The sequence below is a fragment of the Micromys minutus genome (genome assembly GCF_963924665.1).
Source record: "Micromys minutus genome assembly, chromosome: 27".
NCBI classification, from domain to species: domain Eukaryota; kingdom Metazoa; phylum Chordata; class Mammalia; order Rodentia; family Muridae; genus Micromys; species Micromys minutus.
The window spans coordinates 27713081-27736237 of record NC_137962.1 but is presented as its reverse complement, the minus strand read 5'-3'; the positions used below and the strand labels follow the sequence as shown (position 1 = coordinate 27736237).

General features: G+C 39.0%; 1 protein-coding gene across 1 annotated transcript in view; it reads left to right on the top strand.

The window, feature by feature from the left end:
* The window catches only part of CNTN1 (contactin 1), a gene marked incomplete at its 3' end in the record, with an annotated part of 264052 nt that overhangs the window by 136898 nt on the left and 103997 nt on the right, over positions 1-23157 (top strand). Inside the window, exons 2-3 of the mRNA XM_080939261.1 lie at positions 13954-14085; positions 17611-17643. Coding sequence (XP_080795387.1) covers positions 14025-14085; positions 17611-17643 — 94 coding nt within the window. The 5' untranslated portion in view covers positions 13954-14024. The remainder of the gene's footprint in view (positions 1-13953; positions 14086-17610; positions 17644-23157) is intronic.

Genomic DNA, 23157 nt, shown 5'->3' with positions numbered 1-23157 from the left:
GGAGGGTGGCAGTTTGAGATGCACTATTTTGCATCCTTTTCCCACACGCACACATTCCTAAAATGCAGGGCGAAAACGATGCCTTGTGCTTATGGTAGCTTTCAAAAGTGGTACTTGAATATGCAGTGAGGGAGCGTGAAACTAGCAAAGCCACTAATTATGACATATGGACTTTATTTTCTTGCAGGAAAAAAAATAATGTATCTTGTAAAAACTACAAATAGATAAGTATAGTTTAAGTTCTTCTGCAATTGTTATGCGTTTTTAAAGCTGAAATAGTTATTAATCATCCATCCATTTGCGTGAGACTTGAGCCATGAGCTGCTCTGTAATAAGAAAGCTTGTCAGCATCCAGTTAATACCCATATTGTCACAAAGGCTGCAGATGTCTCCCGAGTCACTCCTGACTTGGTCATTCCACACTCTGTTCCATTTACTGCAATGTTTGAGTGTTGATTTCCTCTCACCATTATGTTTTCCATAGTATGGTGGGAGGACGCTTCCGAGGTGGGCTCTTACCATTGGACCCTGTTTTAGCTCTGCCTCTAGCTGGGTCACACCAGCTTCTATTCTAGCACAGAGGATGCTACTTTCAGTTACTTTTAGAAAAGAAAGGCTTGCCTTGTGTTTTTGCAAATACACCTGACTACAAGAAGCAGTTCGAACTTCAGTGACGATGCTGCATTGAAAAGCTTAAACCAAAGTCATAATCCTTAGAGTTTAAAGGAGTCTTTGGGGATTTGAAGAACATTGACAATGTGCTGCGTTAAAATTTTAATTCAGTAGTCAACAGGAGAAGTATAAGATTTGGATAAAACTGATTACTGAGCTTAGCATTTAAATCTATAATACCGCCCCCCTCTGAAGGATTAGAATTTTTAAAATCCAAAACTAATTTCATTTCCAGAACTTGTTGGTTACTCATTTCCTGATTTCAATTTTGCTAATCCTTACAGCAGGTCTCTGACACTGGAATTTGGAGCGAGTTCAAAAACTGGGTAGCTGGCACGTTATAAGGATGAAGAGAATCCCAACAACACTGGGAGACTCTCATGTTGATTCCTGGACTTGAAAAATGCCCTGTCTTAGTCAGGGTCCCTATTCCTGAACAAAACATCATGACCAAGAAGCGAGTTGGGGAGGAAAGGGTTTATTCAGCTTACACTTCCACATTACTGTTTATCATCAAAGGAAGTCAGGACTGGAACTCAAGCAGGTCAGGAAGCAGGAGCTGATGCAGAAGCCATGGAGGGATGTTACTGGCTTGCTTCCCCTGGCTTGCTCAGCCTGCTTTCTTATAGAACCCAGGTCTACAGCCCATGGATGGCACCACCCACAATGACCCCCCACCTTTTTCACTAGTTGAGAAAATGCCTTATAGCTGGATCTCATGGAGGCATTTCCTCAAGGGAGGCTCCTTTCTCTGTGATAACTCCAGCCTGTGTCAAGTTGACACAAAACCAGCCAGTACATGCCCCTAGTAGTAGGTGATGGCGTCTCTCACCTAGAATAGCTCATGTTTAATTGTAACATGCCTTTCTCATCATTTCCTAGAAGTAGATCATATAAAAACTGTCCCCCAGACCAGCGCAGGATGACTAGGGAAAGGAAGACACCATGAATTTTAGGTTAATTCCCCTTTCCTAATAACCTTTCACCAACTGCGTTGAAGATAGAGGTGCTTGATTTTCTGTGTGTCTATAAACCTAAAGATGTACTCTTACTTATTTCTAAATACCAACACAACTTCTTAGTAGGTCTGTTTCTCCCTCAGTGCAAATACGAATCATTGACCCTGATGACACACTCTGGCATGACAGAGAAGTGTATGTAAATTCTGTACAAATGATTGTTAGTCATACGGTGCTTACTAACGGTGTGATGACTTGTTTTGATTAATTTGTTTGGAAAATGTCACTCCAGAACCGAGAGCACAAGAGCAGGATGGCATTGTCACAGAACAGAAATGACTATCCAGATATGGACTAGATTTCTCAAGTGACAACATTAGAAATGATTTCTTCCTCTGTGTATTTGTTATTGCTCTGTAGGAGACTTCTGATTTTTGCATGCTAACTGTGGAGGCTGATGCTTTGTTACAAGTGTTTATGAGCTCCAAAGGAATTCTAGTAAAATCTCTAGTCTCATGTACACAATCATGTCTCCCACCAGTGAAGATACTTTGACTACTTCCTTTTATCTTTAAATCTTTTTGTTTGTTTCTTTATGTCTCTTGTCTTAATGTTCTAGGTAAGAAATCCAGCACTATATTGAGTGAGTGCTAATGTAGATACCTGTATCCTGTTCCCAATTTTGTGGAATTGCTTTAGGATGTTTTTTTCTCCATCTAGTAAAATGTTGGCAATAGGTTAGTATCCTCTTATTCTTCTGAGACATGTTCTTAGGCATCCAGTGTCTTCAGTTGGTTAAGAACTCATAAAAGAGTGATGGATTCTGCACAAAGCTGTTTCTGTATCTATGGGGATCATTTTGTGATTTATTTTGTTGAATTGATTTATATTTGCATTAGGTTTATTAATTTTTATACACTGGACCATCCATACATCTTTGGAATGAAATCAATTTGATCACAAGATCAATCTTTTTTGATGCGTTCCTGTATCTAAAGTGCAAGTATTTTTGCTGGGAATTTTGACAGCTATGCCTATCAGAGAAAGTTGTCAGCAATTCTTGGTTATTGTGTCTTTGTCTCTTTTGGAATCTGGGGTAATATGCATGCAGAGGGTCTGGGCTGGTTTCTTTTCTCTTTTCTTCTCTTCCCTTTTCCCCTCCCCTCTTCTTCCCCCCCCCCTGATTTTATAGAATATTTTGGAAAGCACTGGATTTTGTTGAGGGCCTACTGGAATTCAGCAATGATCTTCTCTATGCCTAGCTGATATAGCTTTTATTTTTTATTCAGTTTTTATTACTGTTTCTATCCCATTTAGTCTATCAAGGAACTGACTGTTTCATTGATTTCTTTGTAATTTGTCAATTTCTAGTTAATGAATATATGCCCTCTTCTTAACTATTCCTTTCCATACAGGGTTTTCCCAGGGTTCTGAGGTATATTTTTAGGTTTTGTTTGTTTCTTTTGTTTTGTTTGTTTACTTGAAATTTCTCTGATTCCCTACTATAAGTACTTAAAACTACAAAATGTATTCTTAGAGCTGCACTTGCTGTATCTCATAGATTTTTGTATTTTATACATTTATCATTGAATACTAGCATTTAAAAATTTCTTTTCTAGTTTCTTCAATGGGACCATCAATCGTTGTGTCCTGGTTTTTGTTGTTGTTGTTTTGTTTTTTAAACTCTCCTTAAGTTTGTGCATGCTTTTACTTTCTCTTGCCATTGATTTCTACGTTTCATTTTTGTTTTTGTTGGTGTCTTGTTTTAGTTTTTCAATTTTGGTCACTTAGAACTATATGTGTGAAGACTATCTTTTTGTCCCAACATATGAACTATTTTAAGAAAGTTTCAGTAGTTGTTGAAAAAAATATGTATTTTACAGTTTTAGGAGGGAATGTTATGTAGACAACTTAAATCCACTGGCTATATGAAGTCATTTAATTGGTATGGTTTTTATTTATTTTATTTTGTGCCAGGGTGATACATAGATTTTTGAGAATGGATAATATAACACTATTTTTCTGGGGTTAATCTGTGTCTTCACATCTAACTATGATGTGTATATTATAAAAGTGGGTATTGACAGAGTCATTTTCTTACATTTGTAAATATCTTCCTATTGGATTAATTCCTTGATTAGAATAGCATGACCTTCTTAGTCTCTTCAGGTTGGCATTATTTTAAGTCTTTTTGTCAGATGCTAGGCTAAGGATGCTGCTTACTTCCTCATTTCCTTTGTTTAGGATTCTTCGTTCCATTCTTTTATCCCATGTCTTTGAATGCAAAGTTTGTTTCTCAGAGGCAGGAAATACAGGGATTCTGATTTCTAATATAATCTTTTCATCTGTCTTTTGAGTAGGGAATAAAAACCATTAATATTTATTGTTATTATGGAAAATTGAAGGTTGAATATTATTTCCTGTTTTTGCTATGTTTTGTCTTTTCCTAGTCCCAGTTTGTTTAACATACTCTGGAGTCTTAGATTTTTTTTCCAGTATTCTCTTCAATGTACTGGTCATTTACAATCTAGAAGATCCCTTCAGTATCACCTGTAAGTCCAGTTTCTGGTCATAAATTCCTTTCATCTGATTTTCTCATGAAACATTTTACTATCTCCCTCAGGCATGACATTTTTTCAGGATATAGTAGTCTGTGCTGACAGCTGTGGTTGTTCAAATCTTGACATACATAATTTCAAATTTTTCTTGCCTTTGATCCTTCTAGCGAGAAGTGTTTCTGAATGGTCTCAAGACTATTTCCTTATTTTGTACTTTTAGTGTTTTATTATGTCGTTACACACACACACACACACACACACACACACACACAAGGAATTTCCTCTCTGATCCAGTCTATTCATTTTTCAATGTAACTACAATCTGTTTCCTGTAAGTATGCATGATATTCTTGCATAACTCTGATGAGTGAGCATTTGGATCAGTGCTTGAGTGCTTGCTAGAGTAGGTGCATGGTTTCCGCCATCATAAGAGAGGTTTAATGGACTTATCTTACACATTTTTTAGATGAACCTAAAGTCTACACAGCAATTTTTTTAAAAATCAGGTATTCTGTCACAATCCAGTCCGATAGCGTACTAATTTGCTGCATAATAAGAAATGTTGGTAAGAGAATATTTAAAACCTATTTTTCATTATAACAAAACTCTGTTTCTACGAAACAGCCAGCTTTGTATGTCCAGTGGAATCAGTGCAGTTCATAAAATATTAGCCTCAAACATGAACCAATTCTGCTTCCAAGACTTTATTTTGAATAAACTTATAAACATGGAGCTAAGCTCACTACTGCCTTGTGAGCAGCTTAGTTATTGTATTATAGATCCATGTATACTCAGGACACTCATTAGGATTTCTGATTTCTATTTTTCTTCGATAAGGAATTCGATTCGGGACATGCGAGTAGTAATAGCCACAGGAACAATGTCTTAAGGAAGCATTTCTAAGTTTTGAAGTAGACCAGAGATCTAGGGTGCAAGGTTAGGTAGTCAATGGGCATTTGGGACTCTTTGTGGGTTATTTATTTAGACCCACCCTCTGTCACATTTGCTTGTTGCGTGTACCTCTTTCATGAAACCCTCAGTCAGATTTATAGCTACTTTTTCTGCCATTGCTTTCTCTGCTATGTAACCTAGAGGCCTCAACGCGCTATCTGCTCCCAGGTCATACTTATGTGTCCCAGCCCTAATATTGCCAGTGGTTTTGTGACCCTGGCATCCAAGAATGTGAAACTCTGAAGCTTGAGCTGACCTCCGAAGAAAAGATAGCAAGAGCAACAGCTTTAAGCTTATCAAAAAAATGGAGGGAAGGACAAAGGACCTTGTCAGACCATGTATGGGTGGGGACCCTTTTCTCTTTCTTAATGTGAAACCTTTTAGATCTCTATTCTTCTCCACCCAACCTTGAGTGAAAAGATTGTCTCCAAACTGGAAAGTAGAGGCACCCTAAGGCCCAAGAACCCTTCTACCAAGGAGAGCACTGATTGGCCTCTCACTTAACGTTGTATACATTCTAGTCTTTGTCTTAGGTTTTTATGAATTGTATGATGGCTACTACCTCTCCATTAGCCAAACTATAGACAAAATCGGTGCTTTTATTTTTTTGGTATATCTATGTATTTCCTAATTCCTTCGAACAAGCAGGGGTGGCAGAGTTCCCTTGAGAGAAATGCTTTGAGCAGTTTCCTTAAGAGAAGATTAGCAGTGCTGTGCTGCCCAGGGATGAGATCAAAGAGTCCTTAAGTACCTGGGGACATCTAGAGGCTGTGAAGATCAGATGAAGCATCAGATGAAGCAATCAGTGTAGCAACTGGGAGAGTCAGAAATCATGATGCCCCGCAGGCCAGAGAAGGTAGCCAGCACAACATGGCTTTGGGGAAAGGAAGCAAACCCTGCTTCTGGGTGCTTCAGTTCTTTTGGGTAGAAATGAGGCTGCCCCTGTACCTGGCAGTCTGTGAGAGATGATGGCTTTCTTCCTCTGCTTTTCCTTTCCATCAGTGGGAGGCGCATGTAGATTGCAGAGTTGACTCTGATGAGTCCTGTTGTGTGTCCTCATGAGAGAAACGCTTTGAGCAATTTCCTTAAGAGAAGAAGATTCGCTGCGCTGTGCTGCTGAGGGATGTGATCAGAGTCGAAACTGACAGGAGAGCAGGCAACACAATAGAGTAAATCACTGGTAAAAGCAAAGGCATGGACAAGATGTCAAAGATGCTTTTACACCCAAACAGCAGGATCCCATTTAGTGGGATAAATTACACGCTGCCTAGTTGATGATTAAGCGCTACCAGAGTGGCAGCATTTTAAAGTAAATCAAGAAAGGAATGGTATGCCACCAAGAGGCATGGACAATGACAAAATTTTGATCTGATGAGTGCTAATGTTGAAACTTGGAGACATCTCCAAAATCTTTAGCTGTTTGTAAAGCACCGAGCCTCTTCAAGATTACATTGCTAGGCCACAGGAATCTCTAACAAGGCCTCAAGAAGAGACATTTTTTATTAGTTATTGTCATCTTTATTAAAGTTAAGTTTTAGTTCTGTGGAATACAGGTGTATACCCAGGATGCCATTTATATATAATCAGACAAACATTGAAAAGTATGTGAATGTCATGGTTGCTGTCCAGACAGACCTATTGTTTCTAACATCCTATTGTATAAACCCATGGCGACATTGATTACTCTCATACTGATTCATAGGAATTCATAAGAAGTCAGAGGAAGCGCAGAGTTTACTGTAGATGGTAGAGAAGAGAGGAAGGCTGCTGTTGTTTTATTCAGATATTAGGGCTTTTTCAAGGGTGAGAATGGAACAGTGATGTGAATATACATATTAGAAATACATTTTACACTTTCTAAAACATGCAGAAATACAGATTTTCTTGAGAGAGTGTTCCATCCTATTGGAGTGTTTGGCAGATCTCTTTGCTTATATAAGCACCCGCATCCTGGCAGGAATAAAGGGATCCTAGTGATACGTTGGTGCCCTTCCACGTAGTAGTTAGACTATTGAGAAAATGGGCCCTACGCTGTTGCAGTTTCCACAGGAGGCTGAAACTGAGAGAAGAAAGTGACTAAGACCAGCTTGTCAGAGACACTGGAATCTGGGCAGTGATTGGGCTAGCACATGTGACAAGGACTGCTTAGTTATGTTGAACTCTTACTGTCTAGTTTAACTTAAATCTCGTAGAATTGAACCAATGCTGGACTTGAGAGAGGGATTTACTAGACCTCCTTGTTCCTCTTTCCAAAGTGACCATACTGAGTAAATCTCCTTTCTCCCATTTCACCACTACCTGTGTCTTTGGTTGGCCTGTTGAGGATGAGTGGCCAAGCATAGTTTGCACAGGTTGTCAGAATCCATTCCAACAATTCTGGGACAGTTTGACCTTTATGGAAGGAGGGACTGTCTTACTCTTTACTCAGAAAATTTCTTGCTTTTCAGTAATCTTGTAAGGTTTAGGACCCCCTGAGTTGAATGTATATATCCACTAGAGACTAATGCTGTGGATTCTTTGAGAGCGGCAAGCTTTGCTCTGCTCTTGGGACTTAACATGTTCAGCTGGGATGCCAAGTATCTGGAAGTCAACAGCATGGCCTCCTGATTGCCAGTGGCTCCCAGCACTGGGCAGAACCCACAGTTTTGTTAAAGAAAAATGGCAAAGAACCCATAAAAGGAGTGGGTACACAAAGAGGAGTACTATGTCACTTCTCAGTCTAGTGCCTTTCATGGGACATACAGAGGAAGTGAACTGACACTTGAGGTGATCTGGAACTGAGATTAGCCATGCTGTGAGCATGCCCCGCCCCTTCAGTGAGGCAAGCCAGTGCTATTATAGCAGAACTGATCACGTGTCATGTTCATTTTTGCTCATCTGCATCTGCTCTCTCCATCCCTTCCTCTTCTTGTTTTCTGGCCTTTTGACTGAGTTGTTTTCTTCCTGTCTAATGGTAGTTCATCAGTTGCCACAGACCCTGCCCTTATGTTCTGTGTGAAGCCAGCTTCCAGGCATCTTGGGATGCGACATCTCCACCCAGGGTCAGAGATTTGACTTAGATCGCATTCCTCTGACCAGTAATAAGAGCCCTTAAGTCCCAGGCCTTAGAGTTCGCTGGCTGCTGGTTACGATGAAGGGCTCTAGTCCTGTTTTTGAGTCCAGCTAATATCTAACCATACACCTAGCACTGGTAGAATAAAACACAATCATTATGCATCAAGTAATTTACAGTAGCAGTCTCTCCCAACACTTACAGCAGTTTCTGGCTCCATATTTAATAGGTGAGGAAAAAACAAGGCTCAGAGGTTGAATATATATCCCAATGCTGTGAGCTGTACAATAGCTGGGGTAAAATAGAGACAAGGTCTGCCTCCACTCTCTGTTTGACTACACCTTCAAAATGTCTTCCCTGGTGCCTTGCTCTTTGAGAAGGAATTGGTAAATGAGATCCCAGACCTAGAATTTATTTTGTTTTTGTTTAACCTGTTAGAACACCTGCTCTGTGTGTGCACAGCAAGTTCTGTATGTGCCCTATGTCCCCAGACCACCTGTAGAGTTAATAGTGAACCATTCCTTCATGTCACCCTCCCCTAGAACTAAGGACCTCAGAGGTGAGTGACTTCATAGAAGCTCTTTGCCTCCCCTCCCTGTCTGCCAGCTTCCTCTTCTCTTTGCTAAGTGTTGCTTCTCTCTCACACATGACGGGACTATAGCAGCCTCCCTTGCTCTGTAATCTGAATAACTGGGGGCCCCACTGCCCATGTCCCATCACAACACTTTGAAGGAAGTACCTGGGAGCTGTGTTAAAATTCAATGGTTCCTGTAGCTGCTGAGGTTGCACATGCTCCACGGTTGAAGTTATTTTAGCTAGGCCGTTGCGTGAGAACGGTTATCCCCTAGAAACACGGGCTTGGACGTGGTTATCGGTTAGCATTGTTTTCTACTTCCTCTTCACCAAGAAATTCATCCTCAGGATTGTGCAAAGCCCTGTGGGAGGGCTGGAAGCCAAAAACGCTCATTTTGTTGCATTTCTAAGCTTAGACTGAGACAAGCCATCAGTGTTGGTGACTCTCATCTGTGTCTATGTTTGGTGCTATTGATATCATGCTTCACCGAAATAACAAATCTGATTGATCGTTTTTCTCCAGGCCATTTAACCGATTCCCCATCTTCCTGAAAGTAAAATACCTATCATTCTTCATCATGTTCAAATACTACAGTGAAAATATTTTAATACAGTAGTTTTTATTTACTTGCCAGTCTTGCTTAATAAAAAAATAAAATGAAATGAAATATTCTAGACAATACAGCCTTTCCAGGTGTATAGGTTGTGCCTTTCCCCCAAAAAAATCTCTGAAAAATTAAGTTTTATAACTAAAACTAGCTGTTCAATTTCTAGAAATGATATTCTAAATATTACCTCCCTATCACTTATGACTCATTACTATTGTTTCTCATTAACCTAAGAATTTAACATTTTCTAAAAGTAAATAATTTATACATTGTGACATAATCATATATACATATACATGTACATATACATATACATACATATATACACATATACATACATATACATCATATACATATACATATACACACATATACATACATATACTTCATATACATACACATATACACACATACACATATATACATAATATACGTATACATATACATATATATCATATACATACACACACATATATACACATATACATACATATACATCATATATATATATACACATATACATATATACATACATATACGTATACATATACATATACATCATATACATATACACACATATATACACATATACATACATATACATCATATACATCATATACCTATACACATATATGCATATATACATATATATATACATATACATATACATATATATCATATACATATATACAAATATATACACATATACATACATACATATACATCTACATCATATACCTATACCTATCCTTTATCTTATACCTATACCTATATATATGTGGAAAAATTTTATCTTCTTCTTCAAAATATCAGGATTCTCAAGAATAAAAACAATAAAAATCCCCACAAAGCATCCTGACGGAAATGTACAAGATTCTTCTCCTTGATATTGAAATGTTGCTTGTTTTCTGCTTCTTTGCTAATGCATGGTTATCTGTTGAGCAATGCAGCATCAGTATTCGTCTTTCAAGATTGCTTTCCTGGTCTATTTTAATTAGTATTTGATACTTTATTTCATTGTAAAATATGTTTGAAGGTTAACTTACACTTAATTTATGTGTATGGGTTATTTAGCTCTTGTGTGTCTGAACACACAGTGTGTTCAGGAGAAAGGTATTAGATCTCCTGGGACTGGAGTTCCAGATGGCCACGAGCTGCCCTGTGGATGTCAGGAACAGAACCAGGATCCCCTGGAAGAGAGGAACATGATGTTATCCTTGGAACCTCACACGGGATTTCCACCATGCTTTTATCACAAGAAGTGCCAGGTTCCCTTTGAGGGCTCTTGATCTCGACAAAAAAATTTAGCAGTAGACTTCTAGAAAAACTTTTTTTCTCTATACAATGTGCCTTAATTGTAGAAAGTACATTTAGCACACCACAGATTTTTATATTCTTTTCTTTCAATATGTTTTTCTGTTAAAATAAAGGCATGAATTTTAAATTTTTAGCCACCCTCAGTACATTTTCAAAAAAGATTTTATTACTTCAAGACTTCAAAGCCTCAAATGAATAGAAACACAGTAGTTTATGTTTGAAATATATCTTATAACATAGGCAAAATCTTCAAGGGCTTCACAAAAATATTTTAGATTTGTGTATCTCAACAATCTCTCTTGAATGTACTTTCACAATTAGATGTGTCTTGGCAACATCATGTGGGAATTCCATTATCACTGTATTCTGGTTATAAAATCAATAACTTCAAATGCTGGTGCTTCAAAAGACATTTTACTTTACTTTCTGTTGCTCTGATAAAATATACACAAACATACAAACACACACACACATGCATATGCACACAAATATGCATGCACATGCACACACATATGCACACACATGTATATAAGCATACACATGCACACACATATGCACCCACATGCACAGCATGCATATGCCTTTACGTACACACACGCAGGTACACGCACATGCAAGCGCATACAGAAACCTTAGAGGATTAGAGAGTTCACTCACAATTCCAAGTGACATCGCATTACAGCAACGAAATCAATGCAGCAAGAACTTAAAAAAGCTCTTCATAGCACATCCCCAGTCAAGAGCAGAACAAGATAAAAATGTACATGCACCTGGGCACCTCACCCTCCCTACAGTTGTACACTCCAGGATGCAAACCCAGAGAATAGTGCTACACATAGTGGCACGTTTCCACACTTCTTTTAATGTAAAGAAGACAACCCATCACCCACAGCCCAAACTGATCTAAACAATCTCTTACTGAGACTCCTTCCAGGTTAGGCAGATTTTCGTGAGGTTAGCAACTAAAACTTACCTTTGCCAACATGTTTTGAGACCATTATTGCAGAAGTAGGAAAAGTGTCAAGCTCAGCGCTAGGGTCCATTGACTATCACATAGCTGGAGGCTTCACCTTCACTGACTAAAAGCGATCTTAGTTTTTCTGAGAAAATTCACAAAATAGCTTAACAGAGTCTTCCAGCAATGGAAGGGGCAGTGGGAGTCTTAAACATACCTCATCCTAGCCATTCCTCCCATTTGCTTCTCTTTTCTTTCTTTCTTTCTATTTATTTATTTGTATTTAATGCACATTAATGTCTTGCTTGCTGTATGTCTGTGTGACGGTGTCTGGTCCCCTGGAACTGGAGTTATGAATAATGAGCCACCATGTGGATGCTGGAATTGAACACACATCCTGAGCAAGAGCAGGAAGTGCTCTTAACCACAAAGCCTTTTCCCCAGCTCCTCCTCCTCCTATTTTCTTATCATGTCTCCAAGTCAATAGTGTTTCTTTTCACCTTCTGGCTTTAGGCTTCTCCCCTTTAGGGTGTAAAGCAGAATGTTTCTTCTCAGTGAAGAAGGACTGTGCACTTGTTTGAATAAAGGAAATGACTGTTGTCTCCTTCATTGTGACATTATCAAGACATTAAGCAAGACACTCGTCAGGAGCTTACTGACCATTCACAGAGCTATTTGTGTCAGAAGATATTAACTTGTCGACTTACTAGGATTCATATATCTCTGAGAGAGTCTCTGACACATAAGGCATCTATTGCATCGTGAGAGGAATGTCATATGCCATGGATCAGAATCAGTCCAGTTTCAACAGACTAGCTAAGAGAAATATGTATGTGTCCCAAACAGTATGTATGCTCAGGTGCTGCCTGCAGATGCTCCTTCTTTGCCTTTCTTCCTGTCTAGCATTTGTCAGTCTTTGAAAACATGCGATAGCCCCTCGAGTTGAAACTTCCATTCTGGGTATCTCTCTAGTGCTCTAGGGTACATTGTTTTCCAAAAGTTCAGTAGAAATGGTTGAACTACAGTGAGCAAGTCTTGGATGGTAGGCAAAGGCTACAGAATCTCCCTCTTTATATTTTGCTCACTTTGCCATGGTGCTGTGTTTACAATAATCTCAGTGAAGATAACCCTGTCCTCTCAAGTTGAATACCGTGCACATCTCAGTTTATGTCATTACACTGAGTCATGAGCATGCCTGGTTTGCCACTGACCAGAGAGTTTCTTAATAACAGATAACTCTGCCTTGCTTTTGATTTTTTATATCTGTTGCTTGTTCAGAGACAATTCACCACAGAGATAATGAACCATTAGTTACGTACCGTCCGCCCCCCACCCCATGGCCGTGAGGTCATTCCAAACTACTGGGTGAAATTCTAGCAGCGTCGTTAAAATTTTTTTGGAAAAGTAACCAAAGCAAGGTATTTTAACTAGATTGACAGATGGCTTTTGAAGTTTAGTTTATGAAGTGGCTTCTCCCTAGTTTTTAAAAAAGAAAGGATCCTTAGCTTTTAAAAATTTGATCATGCCAAACCTACCATGATCTTTGCTGACAGTGTTTGCTGGAGATATTGTACAGCATGGAAAACAAACCTACATCTAATGATTAAATAAAAAAAAAAAAAGAGAAAGAAAAGGACAAGAGATTAAAAAGATAAAAGATTAGGGCTGGTTACATCGAGTCTTGTCTCAGCTGTGCAGCAAGACTCTGATCAGACAGACAGACAGACAAAAGTGTTAGGCATTTCTGGCAAATGTTTTCTACACAAGACTAAAGGGATGCCTTGCCTTGAAATCCCCCAAGCTTCTAAGAGCCCTCACCAGCCTCAGCCTTTCCCCTGTGGCCTCAGAGAGGTCCCCAGGGCCTCACACATTAGACTGCATTTACATTGATCTGTCTGTCTGTGCTCCAAGTGAGTTCAATCTATTAAATTGCTCTATGTAAAAATGTTGACAATCTAACATGTCAGTAGATGCCTCGTGTTAAAGAAAGAAAGGAACCTGGTTATTTGCCATCAGAGCATCTCCATCTGACCAGCATGAGCGTGCTGAAAGGCCTCCATCTGACCAGCATGAGCGTGCTGGAAGGCCAGCCAGGGAATACAACTCTTCTCGCTACAAATACATTAAAATCGGCTGAAATCCGAACACTGAAGCACAGTCAATTTGTCACTGTTCCTAGTTCCTGGACATCTGTCCTTCTCTCTTGTCCATTTTTTCTCCTGTCTACTCAGTTTTTCCCACTTCGATTTCTCTTCTTATCCTGCCTTGTCCCCTTCTAACCTATTGTGCCATCTTTTTTTCCATACAGGGCTTGCATAGCACTCAACCGCCATTACGTTTTCACCACGTTTGGGAACTGACACATCTATTCAACAGAAGATGAAAGCACCACTGCTGGTCAGCCATGTCCTGCTAATCTCTTTAACATCGTGTCTAGGAGGTGAGGAAAATCCTTTGTGTAGTTTCCATAATTGCATGCCTATAACCTATATGCACTTTTATTAGGAAATCTTTCATGTGACCTCTGGGTCTAGTCACATTAATAAAGAAATTTGATATGCGAAGAATAGAAGAATAGCCTTAATTTAATTTTAAATAAAATTTGTAAGATTTGGCCTAGGTTTGGAAGTAGGAAAATGCTCACAAACCTGTAAACTTGTATCTCTGGTAACAGAAACAGTTTGTATGGGACAACGTGGTTTAAATCAACACTATTTAATGTAGAATTGAGAGAGATCATTGGCATTTCTATCACCTGCCTACAATCAAAGAAACTTCAGAACCAGCAATAATGGTAAAAATGTAGTGAGAAATTTTAAATTTTAAAAAGTGACATTGTAAATGTTTGGCTTCTGTCTTTAATCCACTCACTTGTCGGTTAGCATTAAATGGAGTTACTACAGCTGTGTTTAATAACTGATGCATGACATTTCTCATAATTAATAAACAATGGCTCTTATGAGGATCCAGCCCTCTACTGAATCTGATAAATTCTGCACTTCTCCGCTCAAGTTTAGGAAGATAGTGTCCAGATTTTCTGTGATGCCTCTGAGCTTCTAAACAAAGAGCACAACAGATTTGACAGACCACGTTTCTCTCTTTCGGGACAAATATCAAAACTTGGAGATATTTCCAACAAGCACAGACACATTTTCTGTTGTTTCCTTTTTCCTCCTGGTAGTAGGTACATTTCCTGACATTCATTTTTTTCTCATCCCTCCATCTTCATGACCTTCACTCAACAGGTGCTTGTGAGTTGCTCTTCAACCGAAGATGCATCTAGTCCTTTCATACCCTGTCTGCTGGTCTCCTTAAGGATGGACCCAAAGACTATTCTATTGTGTTTAATATCTACTGAGTTCACTTATTTGCTGATACAGGGCCTCATGTAGTCCAGGCTACCCTGAAATGTATAAGGCGGTGCAGAATGACCTCACACCATGGATCCCCCTGTATTAGCCTCCCAAGTGTTGGGCTCTTATTTATTTCTAAGGAATACAATAAAAATGATGGGTTTTGAGGAGATAGTGCATTTCATTACACTAAATCCAAAATCTGGTGCAGATTATTTTCTGAGCGTCACTAGCGGGAGCCACAGCGCCATGCCTTGCCTTTAGCAAATATGTGCTAATAGCTACACAGACACCACATCAATGGCTCTTAAGTTACATCTGGAAGGGTGTCTGAGAAAAACAAAACTTTCCCTTTCTCTTTGTTGTGTAAGAACAAAGGATGGATCAATAGGTGCCTTAGATAAAAATACATTGGGATGAGCCCTGCTTTGTTGATTCTGCCAGCTGACTTCTTGTCATGACCTCCACCCTTCTGGCTCCTATAATCCTTCCTCCCTGTCTTTCATGGGGTTCCCCTGGCTCTTCTTAGTGCTTGGCTATGGGTCTCTGCATATGTCCCCACCACTTGCTAGATCGCTGCCCTCTGATGACAGTTGGGTTAGGCACCAGTCTATGAGTAGAGTAGAATATCATTAGTCTTTTTTTTTTCTTCTAGTCATGATTGCTTCTATCCAGGTCTCTGGATTGCTCTGCCTCTGACTCCTGGTCATCCAGACAGTGTCAGGTGTGGGTTTCCTCTTGGGCTGGGCTGCAAGTTGGACCAGTCATTAGGTGGGCACGCCCACACATTCTGCACCACCATTGCCCCAGGATGTCTTGTAGGAAGGACAAGATTGTAGATCTGAGGTTTTCTGGCTGGGTCAATGTCCTAGTCACACTACGAGGAGACTTGCCTGGTTAGAGAACATGCTGAGAATAGGCTCTGTATCTCCCTTTACTAGGAGACTTCACTGGGGTCACTCGTGGATTCCAAGGAGTTTCCACTGTACTAGGTTTCCACATTGCCCCCAGTTTTCCTCCCCAATTCCATTCATCTCCCCCAGAATCCTTTCCCTTCAACCTGCTTCTCTCTCTGTCTCTGTCTCTCACTGTGTCTCTGTCTCTGTCTCTCTCTGTCTCTCTCTCTCTCTCTCTCACCCTGTGCTACTCAATCCCTCTTGCTCCCACCCACACCCACAAAATCTATTTGATTATCTCTTCCCAGGGAGATCTATACATCCACCCTTGAGCCCTCCTTTGTTTCTTAGCAGATCTGCAGACCGTAGCATGATTGTTCTTTACTTAATAGCTAATGTCCACCTATAAGTGCACACCATGTTTATCTTTCTGGTTCTGTTTTACCTCCCTTGGATAATCTTTTGTAGGTCTATCTGTTTGCTTTCATGATATGGCTTATCACAGCTGAGTAATACTCCATTGTTTAAATGTATAACATTTTTTAATCCATTCTTTGATTGAGAGACATCTAGGTTGTTTCTAGTTTCTGGCCATTATGAATAGAGCTGTAATGAACAGTTGACCAAGCTGTAGAATGACATGTCCTTTGGGACTATGTCTAACTGTGGGTCTTGAGGCAAATTAATTCCCAATTTTCTGGTCACAGAAAATGAAGCAATAAACACAGACTCCTTATTGACTGGGATAGGTCCTCTGTTCAGCCTTATGGTTGTTCAGCTTGGTATTCTGGTGGGACCACCGAACAATAATAATGGGAGCTTATTTCTGACTCTTTTGCCTGTGATTTGGACCTTTTTCCTTCTACAGGGTTGCCACTTCCAGCTGTGATATTAGAGTTTGTGCCCTTATGCAAGTTTATTGTAACTTGTTAGGCCATGTTAAATGGATATTTCTGGAAGGCCTGCTTTTTTTTTTAAAGGGAAACAGAGAAGTTGATCTCAGGAGAGGGGATATATGAGAAGGGAGTAAGAGGGAAAACTGGTCTAGATGTTGTGTATGAGGGAATATATGTTAACTATATATATATATATATATATATATATATATATATATATATATATATATATATATATATATATATATATGGTTTGATAAGATCATTCTAGGAACCACTAAGTAGCACAAAGAGTGGTTCTGCTGATGTTCCCTAGAAAGCTGGGAAAAGGCAAAGCCCTTTGTGTTGCTAGTTGTGTTAGAAATCTTCCCTCCCAGGGACCAAAGTGATTTTCCATTCTTTTGTCCCCATTCTGTTTTTCCTCTTTCTATCCTGCCAGAATTAGTACATAGGCATTTAAAGAAACGGTAAATATACAGAGCCACAATAATGATATGAACACATGTATGTTCATATATAATGGCATGCATAATTTGCATATGGTGCATATAAATAGATTTTATAAGGTTGATAACATTTTATTATAAATGAAATAGGAAGTGTTTTATTAGTCTCTCAAACTCATACTAATTCTATTGGTTGCAAACAATGCTACCACTATACAGTGTAAAAACAACAACAAATGTGAACAGGTGTAAAGATACATCAATCTTGTGTGAAGAGGATTTTGTTGCATTTCATTGACTCTGCCCAAGCTTAAAAACACACCTGACAAAATTAGTTGACATAAAAATGTTTTTCTTATTCTTTTTCTGTTTAGAGTTTACCTGGCACAGAAGATATGGTCATGGAGGTAAGTTTTACATAGCGTGTGTGTGTGTGTGTGTGTGTGTGTGTGTGTGTGTGTGTGTGTGTGTGTGTGTGTGTGTGTGTGTAAAATGATATTTGATTTCTGCTATGATCACTCTAAACTTGGTGGTTATTACTATTGTTGGGTCACTTAGAAATCCCATAAGGTATTTTATTTTTTAGCTTATAAGACAGTGTGCTTGATTGTTGAAAGACAATCACACACACACACACACACACACACACACACATACACACACACACACACACCAGGTTTGGGCAGATAAAACTACTCAATGTGGTCTCCAGTTGTCTTACATACTTTGTAACAATGCAATGCTTTGGTTTCCAATGAGTTCCCAAGGACAAAACTACCAACCAAAGAGTACACATGGATGGGTTCATGGTCAACTACATATGTAGCAGAGGATGGCCTTATCTGGCATCAGTGGGAGGAGAGGCCCTTGGTCCTGCAGAAGCTTAGTGTCTTAGAGAAGGGGGATGCTAAATGCATGAGCCCAAAGTGAATGGGTTGGGGAGCATCCTCTTAGAGGCAAAGGGAAGAAGGGGTCGGATGTGGGGTTTGTGGAGGGGAGACTTGGAAGAGGGACAACATTTAAAATGTAAGTAAATAAAATAACCCATTAATACTTTTTAAAAATGCCTAAAACTGCTTAACTCTTTTGCAAGTTTCTTGTTTGCTTCAAGAGAGAAAATTCAAGTTAATGCATGTGGAAAATTAAGATTCAGAACATTTAGGAGCCAACAGATGCTATAAAAATTCACTGTTTGTGATGTATTAAATGTAACAACCAGTCCTGCTGGTCTGCTTCCCCTCTTTTTGCTGAAGTAGAGATGTGTAGCAAAGAAGACCAACTTGGATCTGCCTCTCCAGCTGGGACTCACTGGCTAAGCTTGTGGGTTTTGCATAAATTAGTCAACTTCTGTGAGCTTCAGTTTTCAATATACAAAATGTATCAGGTTTCTTACTGCAAGACCCTCACCGAAAACACAGTGAATGCAGCTGGCATTGTGACTGATGGACCATGTGAACATACTAATACAGGCTGCAAAATGATGGAATACCAAGTCAGAAAGAACTGCGGAGGCTGAGCGTCCAGTGTGACAACCTCCATTGCAAATCCAAATGATGCCATGTGGACTCAGATTTGTTTCACTTGTAGGTTTGAAGAACAGAAGGACAAGGAGTTCTTAGCCCAAATCCTGTCAAAGCCATTTCTCCCCCTAGGTTGTGAGCTGGCAATCACTACATGTAGGTTTTATAAAGATCAGTGACTAGACTTCAAGAACCTCATCATAAGTAGGGAATATGAAAAAAAAAAAAAGCAATTCTTGAAGGTAAATAGAATTTGTATTAAGGAAATTATGTGATGGTTCAAGGTGCGTTTAATGATAGATGTTGTGGATAAGGAACCCTGAAGAATCTTAACATGTAGAAATGATGCAAATTATAAAAAAATAAGATGACTGATAACAATCTTAGAAAAAAGAGAGGAAAGAGAGAAAGAAAAAAAAGAAACACTGCCAATTTCTATAGGATATTAATGGGAATTTCATTAGAAAGTATTTTATTGTCAAATAAACCATTGGAAGCCCTGCTGCAGAGTTAAGTATAATGGTTTACTTTTAATTGCAGTCAAGATTTATAGTGCTAAAAAAAAAAAAGTAAGTTCGGGCATTTCTTTGCACTGACATAATAAAACACCTCGAGTGGAGTCACTAAAAACAAACGTTTATTTTTTCACATCCCTAGAAAATAGAACTCAAACACAAGATGTTAGCATTACCATGGTCCCTTAGAACCTGAAGAATCCTCGCCTCCTCCAGCTGCCTTTGGCTCCATATGGCCCTGTGATTGTGAAGGCATAACTCCAGTGTCTGCCTTCACCGGCTCCTGGCTTCTCCCTGTGGCTCTTCAAATAACCTTCCCTCTGTGCATGATAAAATATCACACATTGCAAGGTGACTCTCTGAGTGAAAGACATACTATATACATATGCTCATCTACCTGATGACCAATCAGGAGGCTTCATTTATGTTTAACTTAAATTCATGACTCTTCACTTGAGGTGGAGTGCTAAGACTGCATAGCAAACACTGCGTTTCCTTACATGCCCATTTCTCCCCTCTGTCATGTCATAGGGCACCTTACTCCTCATACCTCTAAAATACTTGTGCATTCTGATGTTGAGATGTTGGGTTCGGTTCGTATTATGTAGAGAGATTAGAAATGATGAATAAGCAATCCCACAGGCTCCCGCTGTATTCTCTGATCGCTGCTCATATCTGCTCCAGTGCTGTGGAGCCATTGTTGGGCTTGCCTCATACCATTTGTGCTCTAGTGCAGTAGAGTTGTCACATGGTCTATTTAACCTGTTACCACAGAAAAATGTCCCTTTTCTCTCTCCTTATTCTCAACTTCTCCCTCTTAATGGCTATCACTGTCAACACATATATATTCCATATTCTGGGAGAAGAGTGGCACACGCCTTTTATCCCTTTTTAAAACAAAGAAATCTTTCCCAGATTCCTCTGGAAGAAATGTCATGGCCCTAGGTAGTCTGGGTCCTCTCCAGATACAACAGACTTTATACTTAAGGTACAGTCAGATATGAAGTAACCTGGGAATATTCCTAGCCATGTCTAAAAGTTGAAGAAAGAGCTTGAGGTTTAAGGTGTCTATAAAGACATGATGAACTCTCCCTATTGTGTAAAGCCAAGCACGAATTTAGTCTATATAATCTAATCTGCTAATCCAAGTTTCTCCATCCTTTTAAAAACTGGACTTATGGAAGAACCCCCAGCACTACATTGTTAGGGATGTAAATGTTACTTCTTTTCTATCACCCTAAGTGATGGAGGTGCCAGATTATTTAAAACCCAAGTCCTAACATCTTGATTCTCTCAGTGAAAATGGGACCCATACTGTCTAGCAGTTGATGCTAAGCAATGTAACTTTTGCTGCACGTAGATAGTTGATTGACTTTCAGGAGAGCTTCAACCCCTCTCAGTTCCATGATAAGAAATATTGTAAACATGATAAGAATTCTAACAATAGACTTTTCAATTTTGATGCCATTTCTTTATTTTTTAATAAATTTTTCTTAGATTCATCTGAAAACATACTTGTGCAAAAATTCTATTTAATAACAGATTTGGATGACATATTTCAGAATGAAAAAAAATTGAGTTTATTTCAAGACAGTTATAAAAAAGGACTAAAAACAGCTCTCCAGCAAAAACTGCAATCTTACTTTCAATTTCTGGAAATAAAACCAAATAGCAAGATTACAGAAGACCATCAGCTCTACATGGAAAAAGTGTGAGGACCCAATTTTAGTTCATGCCATGAACATGAAAAGCCCACTCAAGGAGAAAGAGTAACATTTGTTGTCTTTCATCTGCAAAAAGCATGTGTGATATGTTTATTTCTTAGCAACATTTTTAACCATATTCAATAAGGTAATCACTTTTATGGTAGCATTATGATAACTACATTATATTTTGGAAAACAAATTTTTTTATTAAAATGAGTGTATATTAAGAAAAACACAGATCAAAAGAAAACGTGTTCATTAAATGTTCATGTGACATAAGACGCCCCTTCCTTCAACTCTATAAAACTTCCAAAACATCTAAAACTCTGACCTGCATCTTCTTACTGCTAGATTATGAAGAGAGAGACACCCTTTCCTATGGCTGAGTGTAAATCAGCTTTACTTGAGTCCTGTTCTGATCCAGTGTTGTGTGATCTATCCATGGAAGATCTTTCTCTTGGTCTGTGTCTGCACATATCTGTGAATTAGGGGACCATGAAGTGACCACACTGGTGATGGATTATGTGGCTGCTGAGCATGAGAATTGTAGGCAAAGACTTGATACATTAGGTACTGTTCTTCAGGGCTAGTTTTAGGTCCCTAATAAAATGTTCAGAATCATTTTTAAGCCATAAAGAAGATCCATTCCCTTACTCAAGGAAGAAAGTTCCAGAAATATAAGCACCATATGTTCATTAAACAATATAGATCTATTCCAGAGATAAGAAAACTAAAATATTTTGAATATATTTTTTCCTTATGAAGATCCATTTAACTTCATTATTTTATTCCACTAAGGTTTCACAGTGCCTCCCTATAGACATTAGAAGCTACTGGAAGATTGAAAAATGAACACACGTTTTGTACAAATTATGGCCATTGAGAAGAAATAGATTTGTCTGTTTGACCTATACAACTTTAACCACAAATTTAATATTTATATAAACTCTTTGCAGAATTGCCTTTCAATTATATATAATAAATTATATATTCTCACACACATATGTATATATTGCTAATACGTCAGAAAAGATAGGGATCAATCACTGCTGGTGGGAAATTTTTGTTTCTCAGACAGGATCTCATAGGTTGATATTAGAGAAGATAAAATTCATTGTGCCTCTTGAGTTAAATCATCTATTTGAAAGGAATCTCAGAGCCCCTACTGGACATCTCTGGTTAACAAATAAAGCTACTGGGAAAGGGTCATAGTAGATCAAGTTGTTGGTCCAAGAAGCAGCATGTGAACCCACAAACAACACAGGTCATTGCCAAGACTATTGTTTTTCTTCACAAACCTGATTGTAAGTACCTATTCGTGAAGACTGCACCTGCACAACTCATTGAACACGGAGAAGTCAAGCTGGTGCCTATCTAAAGCATGTTTTCCTACAGACTAGTGTTCATGGTTCTGGAGGGTACTTGGCATACTTCCAAAGGATAAGAACCACAAAACTGGCTACAAACCCTTCAATCTACAATGGTGACCTGCCTTCAAGATGCACTGGTAGCATGGGGGCACAAAGCTTGTGGCAATACCAATCGATATCTGATTGGATTCAAGGCCACTCCATGAAGTGAATATATCAATTCTGCTTTGGTAGTCAAAAAAAGAACCTGAGACTAGATCAGCCAGGTACCCAGGAGACAACAAAATTCTTATGTTCTACACAAGAAGCATAGCAATCCAATGGCTGCTAGCAACATTATGCCATATGGAAAGGTTGGTCTTTTGCTCTGCCACCATAAGAGAAGCTTCCTCCTGCCTCAGACGGGAACGAATACAGAGATGCACAGAAAGACTGTGTAGAGAGACACCTTGGGACACTCAATCATGAATGGGTTGTCTCCACTAAAACCCTTTCTTTGAAGGCTCAAGGAAGTCTGGAGAAGTGGAACTAGAAAGAGTGTAAGAGCCAGTGGGGATGGAACAAGGAAACAAGGCCTTCTGAGCACATCATGATTACCAAATATATGAACTCTCAAGGACACGACCTGCACAAACCACTCTTAAGGCAGATCTCACACCCAGCAGCAGATGATCAACACAAAATAAACTCAGGTGTAGTTGGAGGTCCTTTGTCGTCTTATAATACTGAGTCCTCCTGTCTAAGGAAAGAGAGAAAGGCTGTGGATCTGAATGGGAGAGGATGGGAACAACTGAAAGGGGGTCGTACAGC